General features: G+C 32.7%; 1 protein-coding gene across 2 annotated transcripts in view; it reads left to right on the forward strand.

The window, feature by feature from the left end:
* The window catches only part of LOC123705565 (glutamate receptor 1-like), a 108,629-nt gene that overhangs the window by 21,863 nt on the left and 67,099 nt on the right, over positions 1-19,667 (forward strand). For both annotated transcript variants that reach the window (XM_045654405.1, XM_045654406.1), the window contains exons 2-3: positions 6,121-6,273; positions 17,025-17,152. In XM_045654405.1, the coding sequence (XP_045510361.1) occupies positions 6,121-6,273; positions 17,025-17,152 (281 nt within the window). The remainder of the gene's footprint in view (positions 1-6,120; positions 6,274-17,024; positions 17,153-19,667) is intronic.

The raw sequence follows: 19,667 nt of genomic DNA on the forward strand, positions 1-19,667 counted from the left end.
AAGATTAATTAGACATGTTTTATCAAAATCGGTTCATCCATTTATTATACCTTTTTATGGGTAAAAGTGGGAATGAAAAAAAACGAATGTTGTCAAATATACCCAAGTGACATATCAAATAAAAGTGCATAACGGGTGAAGTACACTTAGTTATATTTTTATCCAATTCGGTTTATCCATTTTATCCATTACAGCGGTAAAAGTGGGAATGAATAATGTGGTCAAATAATATACTCAAGCGGCATATCAAAATATGAAAGGGCAACGTGTGAATTACAATTAGTCATATTTTATCGAAATCGGTTCATCCGTTTATTACATTTAGGGCTTTTTAGGGGTGACAGTGGGGATAAATAAACCAAATGGAGCATCAAACTACAGGATATGACGTGTACTTAAAGGTACAATTAGATATGGTTTACATCAAAATCGGTTCTGCCATTTACTAGGGATGGAAAGGGAAGGGTTGAAAGTCTGTGAAAGAAGAGGGGATACGGGAGCGAGAGGATAGCCACACCCTGGAAATTTTGAACTCTACTCAAAGCTACATAGGCCTGGCCCTTGGCAATATTTTTTCCTAAGTATACCACTTCTTTTGCCACTGTGGTCCATTACAATTTGTGCACGGTTACGACCCAACTTAAAAGATGTCAAGGAGCAACAAACTTATAGATATCAATATGATGTAGGAATGTAATATGGAGGTAGAGGTAGGTCTCGCTCACTTGAAAATATTAAATGAAAATAAGAAACCGAAAGGAATAAATAATTATTTTACAAACTTCCCGACGATCTTTAAAATTAAGTACTATATATTATGTATTTTGATAATGAGGTATATTATTATGATGATGTTGGCATGGCAGCCCCGATGACTTTGTTTTTTTTTTTATAAATATTTAAAATGGTATTTATTTTTCAAAATCTTCGGGAAGTTTGTGAAATTATTTATTCCTTTTTCTATGCACTTTTCTTCGTAGCGCTGTTTTTTTTTTAATTTAATTTTTATTGCACGGTCTAAACGGTTTAGTTACTACCTACAGGCGTGAGACAGGATTCAGGAAAGATCTGATTTGGATTTTGTGCTGGATTTGATAAAAACTGAGTATCGATTAAGCTGATCAGTTGCTGCACGATACATAGTTAAAAACATCCATACAAGGAAGGAAAGAAAAGAAATTTGCTCCCCTCCCCCCTGGTGCCTAAAAATAATATGACATAATTTAAAAGAAATTTTACGTAGAAAATTAATAAGGCATTTTTTTTGTATTGTTTAGCTCAGTTTAGTAATAAATTTTACTTACAGTTCTTTTAATTATTTATGGTAGTCTGTGTTTACTCAATAATTTAAGATAAGTAGTAACTACTATGCAGTCACTATTCCACGCGGACGAAGTCGCGGGCACAGCTAGTTCTTAATAAAAATTTTCCATCATGATAATATGGCCAAATTCTGAATGATTTATTCCTGTAGATACGTTTTTCGGTTGCTGCGTAAATTTACATGAAGCATATCTAAAGATACGGAATATTTAATTTTTATTAACATATATAAAAAAGGAAGATAATTTTATGAGGCCGCAGAAGTAATCGTGCAAATGAAATAGATGAAGCTATAAATTTTCCTGTGTCATTTAATGGTAACTTATATTTATTTTATTATTTATTTTATTTAACCCTTTAATAGTTGTACAGTTAAGAGACCTTATAATTACTTACACATAGAACAGAGTACAACTATTTTGGCGGCCTTATCACTTAATAGTGATCTCTTCCAGGCAACCACGGTAAAAGGTAAACAAGCAAAAAATCACTAATTGGCGGGCTTATAATTAAATAATTAATAATCTATCAACATAAGCTTTGTTTTAATAATATATGACGTGTTGTGGTGTGAAGTGATGATTATTAATAATTATTATGGAAGGAAATAAGTGTAATATAATTATTGTATTGAATAAGTAATAACAACTAACATTTTTTCCTTCCCCTTAGAAATTACCCTTTTAATTATGATTAATAACTTTTAACTTTTGTTGTGATAAATAACGCCTTGTGTAAGAAAAAAACAATACGAAGATTATTATTGCTAACATTCTTACTATTATAAGAAATATGCATGTTTTATTTGATTGAACAAACGTAATATTATAGTCTGCGACTTGATTACCTAAACAAATTTATAGCCTACTAGCCTAAAAGACGTAGAAGTCGTTCTTAATACGTTGATTGCAAAACTAATTGTATGCAATTCAATTTCAACGTAGTTGGGAGAAGTCAGGTTTCGGAACATGTGACAGGTGATTTTGATATCGAGCTGAATCGGAGTGACGGATTGATGATGCTTCGTTCACAGCATTCTTTAAATCTGGTTATTACGGCTTGATTTTTGACTTTGGTGTCAAGCTTTAAACATTTATAGAACGTTTCAGTGTTTAATATATTACTAGCGGTCCGCCCGCGGCTGCGTTCGTGTAATTTATACGATTTTTAAATTTAACCAAACAAAACCAAATCATAAAATGTTTTTTCATTAAGAAAAGTTATCCATAATCTAAATAAATGAAATAATTACATAATGAATCCTTATTTAAATAAATGTTCTATTATAGGCACAATGTTCATTGTTCGTAGTCTTTGTAAGCGAAATTAAAAAAAGAAAATTTTAACAAAGGCCTTAATATATCTTCGTGATAAGATTATAATATAAATCGGAAATTGTTTGTTTATATCGCCACTGTATTTTTGGCATTTAATTTCCCTTCTTGTATTTATTTTTATATTCTTGTAACACTAAGGTAGCATCTAATTTTAAATAACAGTTTCGTTAATAATAATAACCGTACCTACTACAAAATTATAGTAGTTAATCATTTGGTTCTTATATGTTCTTATCAATGAATCCAACACTTTAAAAGACTAACATCCCTTTCCCACTAAAAATACCATCGTATACCACTATTACGACTTAACCGCAAAAAGTTAAAAACGGTCTCGCGACAGAAATATTTTCCAGGAAGTATTGCGAATTATGCAAAAGATTAAACACAGCGATCGCCATCTTGCTACAAAAAAGACGTAAACACTAGTAGACACTTACTGCAGTAATATCGCAACTTGTATTATCTTTCATAATATCCCGGGCTCGGCGCTGCAATACTTTTGTGTTGGAAACTTCTTTTAATCTCCTTTTAATGAAGTTACAGGGCTCTCTGCAGGTACGGTACTTGAGCAAACGAATCCATTTAATAAGAGAAAATACTGAGATAAAGCTATAATTAACTATCTTTCTAATGTAAAAAGATTATTTATAATTTTATAAGTGGAAGGTTAACTGACGCGGCCTTTGGTATTTGATAAATTTTTACTCAAGAGCAACGAAAATTATTGAACACGAATCATTATTAAATCGAATATTGTATCTTTTAGACTTGGAAAATCAATTTGTAAATGCAAGTTTTAGGTTAAGAGCTGTAGTAATAATATGTACATATCAACATATCTACCTAATATTTAATAATACACATTAAACTACAATAATTTATATATTATTACACATAAAGTTTTTATTCCAACTATACAAACAAAACGAAAAAAATGTTGTGTTCATCACCCAACGGCGATTGGCGAATCTTGGATAAGTTCTACAGCATGTGTAATTAACTAGCGGTCCGCCTCGGCTTCGCCCGAGGTACATATATATCGCAATAAAAGGTAGCCTATGTTCTTTCTCAGGGTTTAAATATTGTCTGTGCCAAAATTCATCTAAATCAGTTGAGAGGTTTAGGCGGGAAAGCAGAAACATTTATAAGTACTTATATTAATTACTAGCTTTCCGCCCGCGGCTTCGCCCGCGTTTTCATAGAAAACCCCGCATAGTTCCCTTTCCCGTGGGATTTCCGGGATAAAACCTATCCTATCTCTCAAGTTGGATCAAACTGCACATGGTGTGTGAATTTTATTATAATCGGTTAAGTGGTTTAGGAGTCCATTGAAGACAAACATTGTGACACGAGATTTATATATATTAAGAAGATAACACATTATCTGTCTATTTTGTGGAATTATCTCAAAAAGGTTATAATATTCAGGTTCGCTATAGAAATATTTAATTATATGAATTTTATGCCGGATTAAATGGATTATTCAAATAACATTGTAATTATTATAAAATAAAGGTGCATATTATCGTACGGTGATTTTGATGGGCATATTGTAACTCAATACACTATTTGTAATTTTGATAATAATACGATGTTCTATTCATTGAATGAATAGGTTTAAAATATCATGCAACAAATAATGCAACACGATACGTACATTCATCAAAAATTTAATAACATTGTTGTTTATTGTTCACTAACGGTCCGGCCCGGCTTCGCCCGTGGTACATTTTCCTAATAAAAGGTAGCCTATGTTCTTTCTCAGGATCTAAAGATTGTCTGTGCCAAATTTCATCAAAATCGGTTGAGAGGTTTAAGCGGGAAAGCGTAACAGACAGACAGACAGAGTTACTTTCGCATTTATAATATGCGTAGTGATTTTGGGAATAACAAACACAATATAACAAAAGTATTTTCATAAACTACTAACATTAAATCAATATGTAAGCATTAAATATTTCGAGTTTACGAAGCGATTTTCTATTTATAAAGTCCGTTCAGTGATTCAATTTGAAAAAATAAACAAATAGAAAAATCTTTAAATAAGAACGGGAAGAGAATTATAATGGAACGGAACGGAAGGAATTCAATTGCTAGACCTGGTAAATCTAACGAAGACTAACTAGGTCCAATAAAATACTGGTTCTTAGCGAAAGAGCCATTAAGTTCGTTTAAAGGTCATTAGAGTTTTTCCTTTCTAACTGCAGGAAACAATTGCCGAAAGTTCTCTGAATGGGAACCTCACAATATATTTCTAATAAAGATTTGTGAATAGTCATGATTATTATCGGATTCAATGGAGCATTTAAAGGAAAATATGAATCGTTAAGGCTTAGCAAATGTAAAATCACACTATAAGCCGAACTACATTCTTAGTTCAGTGTTAGTCATAGATTATCTAGACCTGCTTTAATACAATATTTGTGTTTAATTAATAATTCTGTTAGAGTTATGCGTATGGCATTAATAAAAAAGCGGGATTTTTATTGGAAACTCGCTAGCATGGTAGCCATTGTAAAAGTACCAGATTAAACCAATCGCACAATTTTTACGTTAGCTAAATCTTTAAACAAATGTTTAAGTTCTACTTTAAGGTTCATGCGTCCATCAATAAAAAAACGGGATTCCAAACCACATCTACAATACAGAACTCTGATTCTACCAGAAGTACCAGATTAAATCAGTCACACAATTTTTACATTAGGCAAATATTAAAGTGCTCATTTTAAGATATTGCGTGTTCCATCAATAAAAACGTGGGATTTCAAACCACAGATACAACACAGAACTTGGTAGTATGGAAGCCATTAAAGAAGTAGTAGACTAGTGAGATAAACGGTTCGTCCAGAGCCATACATCAGCGATGACGTCATGCGGGCGCCCCTGATAAGAGCTAATAATGGGATCTTTTATTTTACTGCTCGGTTTCACATGTCCGTGCTCGTTCGATTGTTATATATTGTGAATGGATTTTGACGCTATTTGTTCAGATTTACTGCTAAGAATTATAAGGGGTGTTTTTCGATTTGGTGCTATGCTTTGAAAGATGGCGGGATTAGTGTTTATTAGATGAGAAAAAGGACGTTCTATATTTTACTGCAGGATTGGGAAATGGTGCAACGTTTTGAAAAAAGGGATAAGATTTTTATAATTACATTTCTAGTCTACCGATATTCTTAGATATATTTGCTTTACTGTTTATTCATCGATAAATATCCATACTAATATTATAAATGCGAAAGTAACTCTGTCTGTCTGTCTGTTACTCAATCACGCCTAAACTACTGAACCAATTTGCATGAAATTTGGTATAGAGATATTTTGATACCCGCGAAATATGTACCACGGACGAAGCCGGGGCGGACCACTAGTGTCTTATATATTATATTGTTCAATCATTTTCCATAAAAGTATGTACTTAGTTATTCAACGTAAATGATTTTTCTTTTGTTCAAAGGAGCGATATTCGACCAGAACACCGAAGAGATCCAGAATGTATTCAAGTACGCGATGACGGTTCACAACCAGAACATAAGCAGCCGGCGATTGGAGCTGCAAGCGTATGTTGACGTCATCAATACCGCTGATGCTTTTAAACTCTCGCGGTTGAGTAAGTACTTTTGTTTTAAGTACTTATGCATATATAGAGATGTAGATTTTATAACGTTATGGTCTTTATGACATTTTATTCTATATTGCACGCCTCATAAGCGAAGCGTTGAGGTGGGTACTACTGTCACTTCGCGCAAAACATCTGATTTTTCAAACTTAAAATGTCTTTATGTATCATACATTGCACTTGTAAGATAATACATACACACACATATTAAGAAAAAACACTATTTTTAACATTAATGATATTTTTGATGTCATTTTTGTTATTTAAACTAGTTAAAAAACAGTTTAAAAAAGTTCTGTCTTGGACGTCCGTGTGTCTGTATGTGCGGAGGATTTTCTTGTTAACACGATTGCGACCGAAATACTAAATAATCGAGTCTTTTTTTTTTCTCTTACGCTTGAGTATGCTCAGGAATAGAACCCTTTCATTTTTCAGGGTCTGATTCGATGTGGTTTAATTGTTATTAAATAAACAAAAAAAAATATCGACTGTTCTCCATAATTTTAGTATATCTATATATAATATTCTTTATTTTATTTTATTATTTTTTTATATTTATAGTGTACTCAAAATTCACCATTATAAACTCGATTCCTTATACTATAAGCAAAGGTTTAAAAAAATAAGTTGGTAATCAGTCCCTTAAACCTGCGCAGTTTCACATCTAGGTGGGGCCACAAGAAAAATAGCTCAATTATTACGGTACCGCTTTCTTTACTTTTCCAACTGTTTTATTTTATTTCTTTTTTATATTTATAGTGTACTCTTTATAAATAATCAATTTTATTGTAAAGGATGAGATTATGAGGCGTGCACTTTTGGATTTTCCAAACTATTTTTAGATGTAGGTATATTTTATAACGAAAATATAGTGTTTATGACATTTATTATTACTGGTGATATAACAGGTTGAGTACGAGTGTAGTGCAGAGTAGGAGTATAATATATAAAACTATGTTACTTGAGTAATATTATTGACCAAAATTAGTGTATAAAATATATTAATTATACCTTCTATCAACAAATAAGCTGTTATTAACACATACATAAAAAAACAATATGTACTGACTAAAAACTAAAAATGAAGAAAAAAGAAATACTGAATCAATACTCACTGAGGCAAATTTGTAAAGCGATTTGAATTTTCCCAACAAGGTTTGACCCGGCGTACCGCTACCCACACCTATGACCTATGACCACGGCGCGGGCGGTCAAATGATCTCAAATAGCAGTGTATTGAAAGACAATTGAGACATTGTATCGTTTTATATTGAGAAGAATACGACATACGTATTCAAACTCCAGAATGTATAATCCAAATTATTATGTACTAGCTTTTCGTCCGTGTCTTCGCCCGCCTTTTTCAAAGGAAAACCCGCATAGTTCCCGTTCCCGTGGGATTTCCGGGATAAAACCAAGTTACCCTCTATATGTGTGCTAAATTTCATTATAACCGGTTCAGTAGTTTATGCGTGAAAATCATACATTCATACATACAAAACTTTCCTCTTTATAAGTATTAGTATAGATTTATATTTAGATTTGTATTTTTACTAACAAATGAATCTGCGTTATCGGAATTTTAAGCTAAATAAATAAATAAATAAATAAAAATAGATTGTCCAAATTAATTCTAGTTACGCAATAAAGGATTGTCACAAAATTCTATAATTGCAAGATATTTTGCATTTATTTCCATACAATGGGCAATTTGAAACAAAGGAAATAAATAGCATGTAGTCAGGAAATACGCTAAATAGTCAGAATAATTCAAAATGTGTTCTGCATTTACTAATTGTTCTATTTATTTTTGTGGTTACTTGTAATTTACACAAACATTTAGCTACTGTCGCAATGTTTTGTCATTCTTTTAAGGGTACATAATTTTCCATGTTTAGAACTTATAATATTATGATCCTATAGTTTATTCTATATTCCAATAAATTATGCCGTTTAATTAATGTTAGCCCGTTCTTCTTCTAGAAACTGCTTTCCGAATCAGTGGTAAATGGTAAAAGTATGTTATGATGATTCAATAATATTGTGCTTCTAGAATAAATAAATGTTTGAGTTCAGTTTGTCTTTATCTGTTTTATTATCTCTTTGTATGTTTATCCATTTTATTCTTACCTCTGTTATTCCGAAATAAACACTATATTAACCCGAAAATATCAAAACACTCCCAGATTTCGTTTCTAAACTGGAAATACGCTTTGTATTTTTATTCGACCGCAATATCAAGCTACGAATAAAACGAAACAGAGCATGGAATTCTAACAATTTTCCATTGTTTCTGGTGACGTTCTTGTTAATTGTATTCAATTGTTTCAACTATTTCACGATCTGTGCAAGTTGTTATAAATAAATAGTTTGTTTGAAAATGTTGTCCGACAGTTTATTCAATAAACGGACAGTTCTATTCGAAACAATCAAGGCTTCTTTTTGCTTTTTGTGAAAAACAAACCATATAAACTGCTCTTTTATGTAGGAAATAAGATATTTATCAATAATGTAGTTAATATCCTCTTTGAAAAAATATCGTATCTTAGAGCAAGATCTTAGTTGTCGCCGAGCACAGAGTTTCTCTTAATAAAATAGGAAATAACGTTTTATTAACCGACTTCAAAAAAAAGGAGGAGGTTATCAATTCGGCCGGTATATTTTTTTTTTTTTTTTTTTTTTTTTATGTATGTACACCGATTACTCCGAGGTTTCTGAACCGATTTACGTGATTCTTTTTTTGTTCGATGCGGGATGGTGTCGAATTGGTCCCATAAAAATTTTATTCGGATAGGCCCAGTAGTTTTTATTTTATGAGCATTTTTGTCTGTACTCGATGACTTAATTGGAATGTAGCAAGTAACTTTGATTCACTTCCCGGTAACCGATTGAGCTGAAATTTTGTATACGTATGTAAATTGGATAGCGATGAAACATTATCATGACATAGAGCTGATTTGATGATGGAATCGGAAGGTGGCCATAGGAACTCAGTAATATATTGACTCAACTTTATCGAGTTTGGGCTCGTTTGATTCGTGTTGAAAATTACACTAAAAAGTATTAAATAAAATTAACTGCGTTAAAAACAACCGACTTCAAAAACGGAAAAGTAAAAAATAAAAAAGATTTGATATTATTAATTACTACATATTATTTAGATGTGCTATTTATTAAATAGGTTTGAAGTCGGTGCCAAACACTAAGCACTTAGTATTAAGCCCGTGCACCGACATCAAACCTATTTAATAAATAGCACATCTAAATAATATGTAGTAATTTATAATATCAAATCTTTTTTATTTTTTACTTTTCCGTTTTTGAAGTCGGTTGTTTTTAACGCAGTTAATTTTATTTTTAGGAACTAAAGTCTTTGTCAAAGTCTGGAGTGAGAATGTAGAGGAATCGGTTATTTTTGTAACCTAAGATTTGATATGACTCCTATAAGTAAACAAACACCAACCATTTCATCATAATTGTTAGTTTATTCGACACTAGCTTCCGCCCGCGACTCCGTCCGCGCGGATGTCGGTCTTCGCGTGGATGGTTTATTTTTCCATTTTGAGTCATTCCAACTCTGACAATGACATCTTATAAAATGTCTATTGTACCCAAATACGGCTAGGCCTATAATAATACGCAACGTGTGTTCGCGGTTCTACAGAACAACGTCTATGGATAAAACTGAAAAATTAAGATTATTTTTTTCTACGTATTTTTCCAGGATAAAAAGTATCCTATTTTACGCCCAGGATAATAAGGTATAATTATACCAAGTTTCATCGAAATCGAACCGTTAGTTTTCACGTGATGTCTTCACATACAGACAGACAGACAGACAGACAGACAGACAGACAGACAAAAATTTTTTTAATAACATTTTTGGGTTTGGTATCGATCCAGTAACACCCCCTGCTAGTTATTTTTTCAATATTTTCAATGTACAGAATTGACCCTTCTACAGATTTATTATATGTATAGATGAGTATATTCAAGCAAGAAGCAGTAGCAAAGAAATTGCATGCGAATCGAACATATTGTTAAATGCATGCAATTTCACCGATACTGATCGAAGTGATATCGTACAAATACCACAGACATGGTGAATAATATTCTGACAACGGACAGAATGTTTGAGAAATATCCAGTTTCGCAAGGACGTAAATATTGCGACGCTAACGAAACCATACAAAATTAGATGGAAAAATAAATATTATGTACCCTTTGGAACGGAAATTTTCGTCCGATAAATATTATAGATAAGCAAACACCTACAAGGTACGTAAATTGAAAATGCTCATACAAAATAATACAGCCATTTGTGTGCGGCGTCGGTCGTTAAAAAATTCCAATGTAATTTTTAGGTAAGAATACGTTTTCTTGCACACTTTGTACATCACACGAGGTACTAAAGAGCTCTAAATTTACATACACAAAACTTCGTTGCCTCAGGAGTTATTTTATACGAGGAAAGAGCGTCTTTGAATTTCAACTTCCAAAGTACACCTTGGGTCGATGTTATGTTTTCATAACGTGTGTTTGATGCATTTGTGTATATAAACTTGTTGTGGTTTTACCAAAAATAATGCGGTGGGAGTATTTATTACTCAACAATGTTTTTAATGAACTTATACTATAATTTTTGATTATATATTATATATTTATATATTAAGAGCAGTGGTGGCTCAGTGGTGAGACCTCGGACTTCGAATCGATAAGTCCGGGGTTCGAGACCAGGCGAGCGCGCAGGAATTAAATTGATTTTTCAATTTATATGCGCATGTTGTAACATCACCACTGCTCGAACGGTGAAGGAAAACATCGTGAGGAAACCGACATGTCGAAGAATTAAAAAGTTCGACGACATGTGTCATCCGCCAACACGCACTTGGCCAGCGCGGTGGATTATGGCCTGTACCCTCATAGGAGGCCCGTGTCCCAGCAGTGGGAACGTTTATGGGCTGATGATGATGATACTATAATTAGTGAGATAGAAGGTCGCACTGACTTACAAGGCCACACTGATATACAAGTGGTAATTTATCAAAAAGCCTCACAATCAGGCAATTTGCTTTATCAAAGAGCCAATAAAAAAGTAAAAAAAAAAAAAATATCTGAACCATCCAACAAAAGATACCAAAAAAGCTGACACTTCTCGGAGACATGAAACGTATCGCAGCTCGTTTATTTCAATGCTTCCAAGATACGACTTGAAAACCAGAAAGAGCCGGCAACATATTTCGTATCTCTGGAAAAAGTAATTCCTAAATACCATAGTAAAAAGACAGAAGTAGGTCAACTCCCGGCGATTAGGAGCCCACGATACCTTAACTCGTGAGGCGCACGGTTGTCATTTGTCACATTAATATTTTAAATAACTGTATAAACAAACACCGACCGTTCACAGCAGTGGTGCGGCCCTCACAACACCTCAGAGGGAACCGAAGCGCGTTGTGTGCGTGCGTCATGCATGCGTACATACATGGGGGGCGTGGTCACTCCCTGGTATACAAATGGCGCGATTTACCTTTGTTCCAAGATAACATACTTCTCTCTTTTTACTATGTAAATACTGACGCGGAAATTAAAAGGAGGAACAAAAGCAAATTGCTTGTAAGAGGATGAAGGTGGAGGCGTTTTTTTGTCCTAATGATGGGAACTTTCTGCTATTTCAACGAGGCACAATATAAGAATGTCTTCCCTCAAATCCACTGAAAGGGGCCGTGAATTTTTTATTTGATCGCTAACTTTCTCGCCTGTTTATTGTTCAGGTATAATTTCTTGCTTTAACCAGACAGTCGCTGTAAAACAACAAGAGTCGAATACTCGTATGTATACAATTGTGAGAGTGAGAGTGCTGTAGGTTCATAAAGAAGGCTTAATTAAATATGTTTTAAAGTCGTTCTAGTTTTGTAGGAATAACAAATATCCATTGTTTTCCGACTGCTGATGGGTATTAAGTTTTTTTCAAATATATACTACTTATAAACTTCATAAAATATTTAGTTGGCATAATGTCTAGCTTTGCTCTTTCGAAGCTCAGAAGTATAATGTACTCGTAAAAAGTAGCCCTTAATCTTCATCATGGTTTCATCTATAAAATTCGTTTGGCCATTCAAGCGTGTAATGGATTCAAATCAGAAATAAAGTTATTTAATTCAACAAGATTTCCATATCTCTTTTCTATACGATGTCAAGTATGAATTATATATAAAAGTATTTAAAATTGTAAAGGCAGTTTATATTAATAGAATTTCTAGCTATTTTCAAATCGGTCTCTCGGCTCTTTGTAGAAATGCAAATGGCATACTATCATGAATGGTATCACCGCTGCCGACGACGGACTCTTATCAGCCAACTTGGCAAATATTTATATGGAGAAAATACTTGGCTTATAGTATCGTATTAGATGATAATACTTTATATGAATTTTTTTATTATTAGCGGATAGATTAAGAGTATCAAGGGCGTATTTTACCTTTCAAATCGTGTATGTTATGATTATTTTAACAATTATTTTATTTAGTTCTGGATTGATAAACATATTTGCTCTGAGTTCAGCATTAAATTTTACAATCTAATAACAATTGTACTTTCATTTATTTCCCGAAAAGAAGGAAGTTTATTTTGTAGCCTACTTTTTAATATATTTTGCTCATAAATCTCCGCAGCTTCCCAATTGATAGTCATTATTCTTTTTTGTTTCTCGTGTTGCGGTCTTATTTGGAAATTAAATAGAAAATCGAGGTATTACGAATAAGTCGAACTTAATGTACATAATTATTATTAGATTTTAACTTTATTGAAGTGAATTCTCTCAAGCGCGTTGAGAGTAAAATTTAAGGTAGCGTCATGGCAATACCGTCACGTCATTAAGTAAGGCGACGATTTTAGTATCTTTGAATCTTGAAAAAGGAGTTTTACTTCTGAGACGTGTGATCGGTACACACGCTCTTTTGTACAACACCACGTTTTAACTTGTAATCACTAAAGATTCGTAAACCGGTTGGTGATGGTATTTATGAAAATATAAAAAACTACATCACTTTGATTTCGAAACCTCAGTTTAAAATAAGCTTCAGAGTTAATACCCTTCACAATGGAGAGATCTGTGTTAAAACCATTCTTGGAAACCCGGCTAAAGAAGACAGAAGACATTAAATGTTCAAATTGAATAGTATTCAACATGTTTATTATGTGAAATGTGATTTATATACTTGTTTTATGGACGGTCTATTAACGCGGTGTACAAGATTTTAATTTGAATGTGTAGTTCAGCGATTATAATATTAGGAAATTATATACATAACTAAAGTTTTGGAACGTAACTACTAACTACTTACTAGTATTCGTGTGGACATGATTGATTTTTAACCGGAGGTTATCAATTCGGCCGTTTGGTATTTTTTTTCTTGCAATCATGCGCATTTAGCTTATCCTACTTTAAATTGGAACGTACCACTTATGGTACGTTAGAAAGCCTACACATTCTAACTTTCACTTTTAGTTACCATCAAATAAGTATTTCTTTAAAAATATAAATCGAATTACACCAAAGAAAAGTGCTTAGTGAACATTTTATTTTTATTCGAGGTTTTTGTATAATAATCATGGATTCATGAGTTTACTAATCCCCCAAAGATTTGTGGTGTCTTAAGTTAATGGAAGGTGATTTTCTTTATTAATTATAAACAAAAGTGACAGATCAATTATTATTTTATTTTTAAAGGCCTATTAGTAATATAAATTAAATGAATGAATCAATATAATATAACGTTAATGATATTTTAATTATTTTATAATATTTTTTTTATAATATGTATAACGTTAATGATATTGAATTAATCAATATAATATAACGTTAATGATAACGTACTTACTGCGTTGGATGAACGCAGTATGGGAAAATGGTCACTATCAAATGTTTTTGTTTCGGTAAATTATTGTTTTTAATGCATTTATGTTGTGTAATGAACTTATTACCCTACTAATCCTAATTAGCACAGATTTATATATCCTATAAAGTGTATTAACACTTAAGAGCCTACAATATGTCTTCCCAATACAAACAGGTGTTGAAATTTAAATTTCTATATCTTTGCACCTCGGGCGCTTGTAATTGTACCCTAAAGTAATTATCTTAAAAGCCTGTCACTGGGGCTAAATTTAATGAACTGGAAAATAAAGTGAATTGTCTTAAATTTAATCCAAGTGGAAGTTTTTTGTGTCCAACGCAAATACGTGGTATTCACCCAGGCACGTTTTAACGTCTTCGTTCCTTAAAAAAGCTTTATATAATCTTTAGCGACTTTATTTTCATTATCTGTGCTTTACATTCAGAACTGGGTGAAACTCCGAGTTATAATTATGCAAATAACATTAGCGTTTCGGCTTAAGATTATTAGCGGTTTACTTTAATTGTGAGCTTTTCAAGTTCATCACTCAATACGGTCTAATCTACGCTTTATGGACTGTGTGGAGATTCAATGTATTAATCTTATATTTATACATTTGAATAATGTGTGTATTTAGATGTTTTATTTTTTAGGGTTCCCTACCCAAAGGGTAAGGGTATAGGTAAAACGGGACCGTATTACTGAGACTTCGTGGTCTGTCTGTCTGTCTCCAGGCTGTATCTCATAAACCGTGATAGCTTGAAAGCTGAAATTTTCACGAATGATGTATTTTCGTTGCCGCTATACTAACACATACTAAAAATTAAAAAAAAACTAGGGGGGGGCATAGTACGGAACCCTTCGCACACCAGTCCGACTCGCACTTGGCCGGTTTTATGTCTTTAGCAACATCGATAATTATATTATTATGAATTAATTAGGTGTTTTTGGAAAGCGAGTGTACCGCCATTTTCTTCGAGCCACGTCCACACAGAACGAATTGCCGTGCGCGGAAAATGCTTTGCCAGGCTGCTTGTTCTGGGTAGACCCGTCTCATAAATATAAATAATTATTAGGAACGCTTTGAATGAAAAAACAATTTTTTTTGGTATCATTCATAGAAAGTATGAAATTGATGACCAATTTCAATTATTAATAAATGCAATGGGCATCTCCCTCGTCAACATACTCTTTTTACTAACTTTTATAACAGTTTTAAATGTAATTTTATCTATTATTTTACAATCTATGATAAAACAGCACCTTAAGAGAAAATATAGTCAATTTTTATTTTATTTTTATTAGGTACATATATCTAATACTTAGATACGATCTAATACATGATAACATTGACCAGCATATTATAGGTGACCTATTCTATACATCACCACCCTCGGATGGATCTAAAGCGGGACGCATTCTAATTCACTTTGCGACAATAGGATCACCGCCAATGTCTAACTAAACAAGCAACGTTGCAGCAAAAGTTCAATCTAACACTGATGCGTTTCAACCGCCCACAACATATTTAATCCACACCCATATATTTTGCATAGACCCATATAATTCGAATATGTATTTGTAAATTGGCAATACGTGAAATTAATGGTCACGAACCGAAACTGCGTCATTGGAGAATATTACACAAAATTTTGTTAAAGCGTTCGTTCGAACGTAAATTATAATATAGATTTATTTGCTGTGGCAATTTCCAATTCAAATAATACGGTTAAATACACGACTTTTGACGGGACTACCTAATTTGATTATGGATCTTTGTTTGTGCTGTTTAGTATGGTAAAATTATTTAGTGAATTTAGAATTAAATTTAATGATGCTATTTGTGAATTCGTGATTATTACTGTGTTCCTATTAATAGGTAGTCAGTTTAATACCTATTTCTCTGTAGTCCATGATCAGTAATTGGAAGGAAATTTTGCTTTGAATTTAAATTCACATGAACATTTTGACACAGGTTTTTTTTTATTATGACCAATCTATGATGTGCATGTAGAATTCAATTTTATTGAATAACCCAAACTTACAGTAAAACTAAAAAGTTATATTTTAAACACAAGTATTAAGATATATACCTAATATTATATGATAAATAGATAGGGATATGATATACTGTTGCAATTAACTGTTATTAATATAAGCTTATTTACTATTGCTCTGAATGAAAATTATACCAGTTAGCAACGTCGGTATGCTAATAATTAAATTACTAGCTGTCTCTGTGAACTTTCTTAATATATACAAGCTTAGTTACCTTTAATTACTTACCTTACCTCTACTTACCTTGAGAAATGATTACCTGCAGTAAAAGTGCCTAATTATGTAAAATTCCTAATCATGCTGTTCGCGTAATGATAATATGATGTAGTTTAAAAAAAATCACGCTTTAACGATAGAAAAAATTGAAAGGAAAAATATTTTTTTTATTGAGGAGCATAATATAATAAACTCATGAAATAATTATATTGTCACTGATGCTTGATAAAGTGTAGGTATACAGTTTGAGTTAAACTTGATTAAAGTCTAAAGCAATAGATAACACTAGGTTCCATACAAACATGCAGATAGAGTAAATAAAAGCATGCAAGAAACAAGAAAAGAGAAATAATCATTAACTTAAAACTTTCACAGTATAGTATACCCGTACTTAATAATGTCACTAGCTATTTAGAATTATGCGTAATAACTGTAGTCATTTAATACTCATAATGCTAAACTTAACGCTTATGGAATTTAATTAACGCCGCGTGCTAACAATGTACGCACAATGTTCGATTATCTCTACCTAATGTAATGAAGTTCACAATTAATTTCACCATTTGTCCACAGTCTGCACCCAGTTTGCCCGGGGCGTGTTCGCAATGCTTGGAGCTGTGAACCCGGAATCGTTTGATACCCTACACTCCTACACTAATACCTTCCAAATGCCCTTTGTTACGCCGTGGTTCCCGGAAAAGGTACGTTCGTAAATTCTAGACGCAAAAATGTGTGATGTACATTGTGCATGTGTGTGTGTTCTTTGTTGATTTGTAAAATTTGTTCTCAGTAATATCATGCTGCACAATATTTTCGATATTATTTTTGCATTTTTTTTTAATTATTCTGTAGGTGCTTTACGAGTTTGTCATGCAAACTACACAAACCAAACTAACTTTATAAAAAATAACTGCGTTAAAAACAACCGACTTCAAAAACGGAAAAGTAAGAAATAAAAAAGATTTGATATTATTAATTACTACATATTATTTTTATGTGCTATTTACTAAAAAGGTTTGATGTCGGTGCATGGGCTTAATACTAAGTGCTTAGTGTTTGGCACCGACTTCAAACCTTTTTAGTAAATAGCACATAAAAATAATATGTAGTAATTAATAATATCAAATCTTTTTTATTTCTTACTTTTCCGTTTTTGAAGTCGGTTGTTTTTAACGCAGTTATTTTTATTTAATACTTTTTAGTGTATTTTTCAACACGAATCAAACGAGCCCAAACTCGATAAAGTTGAGTCAATATATTACTGAGTTCCTATGGCCACCTTCCGATTCCATCATCAGATCAGCTCCATGTCATGATAATGTTTCATCGCTATCCAATTTACATTCGTACACAAAATTTCAGCTCAATCGGTTACCGGGAAGTGAATCAAAGTTACTTGCTACATTGAAATTAAGTCATCGAGTACAGACAAAAATGCTCATAAAATAAAAACTACTAGGCCTAGCCGAATAAAATTTTTATGGGACCAATTCGACACCATCCCGCATCGAACAAAAAAAGAATCACGTAAATCGGTTCAGAAACCTCGGAGTAATCGGTGTACATACATAAAAAAAAAAAAAAAAAAAAAAAAAATACCGGCCGAATTGATAACCTCCTCCTTTTTTTTGAAGTCGGTTAAAAAATATAAAACACGTTTCAACACTACTCGTTTAAAGGAACTTAACAGATTGTTATTAAAACGTGTTTTCCAAACTTCTGTATTAAAAGTTCATTAAAACTATTATGTTGACCTTAAAATAAACGTAGAACAGTAAAAGTTTGTACAATAAATGTTTAGAAACAAATTTGTTTAAAACATGCCTAGTAGAATAATCGTAATAAAATTCCAATGAAATTTCCGTTTCCATTTATGAGTACAAATGTGCTGTCGAGTGAAGTTAGATTTTTTCGCTGACAATCGCTATTCCTGATTCGTTTCCGATCTCGGCAGAGGCGCAATGGAGCAGTAGAGAGAGTTGATAATCTGGTTTACGGCACTAAGAAAAATTTAAAAATTACGATTTAAAATTTCAAATTTAACTTTACGAATAAATTTGAAAACGATGCCGCCGTGTTGGGATGGCATAGCTGTCACTTAAGGAAGGCACCAAAGGCACGGTGGACGCATAATGTCATAAGAAGGTCCTATGAAATCATTTCAAAGGACGGTTGACAGAATCACATAATTCTTATTAAGCGTATGAAACTATTTTTGTTATATATCATTACAATCTTTTGTGCATATCTATGAAGTTAATACAAGGAAGATTAACATACATACTAACTACTAATAATTGTATTATATACTACGAAAAAACCCATAAAATGTAAATTCACATAAAAACAAAGAAAAACTATAAAAAAACGACGTGTGGCACCCGGGGACTGCCGCGGTAAAGCTTTTGCATGCTATGCGGTATGCCTTCAAGCCACACCTCCGCCCGTCGGAGTGGGGAGCGTGAGGTTTTTTCGTTACGGAATTTCTCGATGCAATAGCTTAATAATATCACAATCCTTACCTCGAATGTACGACACAAATAAATATTCACAAGTTCATACGGGACCGTGTTCACTCACACTTCCAAACTGACAATATTACAAACTCACTCAAGCACAACTCACAATATTACAACTCACAATCATCTGTGCGTTTCTAGTTAGTTCCCGTTAACGTGTCGCGGCTGAGCTAAATCGTTTGTAACAAAAGTTACCTACCCATAACTTCGTCGATGTACAGATAAACGATATTGTATATGCACTAGGTCATAACACAATATTAATGCACATAATTTAGTGTAAGCGTTGCTTTATTAGTTGAAAGTTGGAATAAATCGTAGTGTGTCAACATGTTATTATCAAATTTAACGTACACAGCTTGCAGACAGTATCTGTTTTATTTTAATCTATCTCTCTTGTCTCCAAATATAAATAACAATCTCCTCCACAAAGTGCTTTCAGTAGAAGTTTCGAGCGTAACCCTGTAATTATAATTGCGTTGATAGAATCTTTGTACAAACATAATACCAGTTTCTAAATGCCTCGTGTTTTCTATTAACCATTATAGTGTTCTCTGGAAGCCCAAAGTTAAACATAACTGAACCAACATTACTCGGCGTTGCTTTATCTACTCATACAGAAGCAGTGCCCTCAATAAAAGTTCTAACGCACACTTACCTCATCTAAAACACAAATTTGCAAATAGAATATTATATC

The sequence above is a fragment of the Colias croceus genome, chromosome Z, assembly GCF_905220415.1.
Source record: "Colias croceus chromosome Z, ilColCroc2.1".
NCBI lineage: Eukaryota > Metazoa > Arthropoda > Insecta > Lepidoptera > Pieridae > Colias > Colias croceus.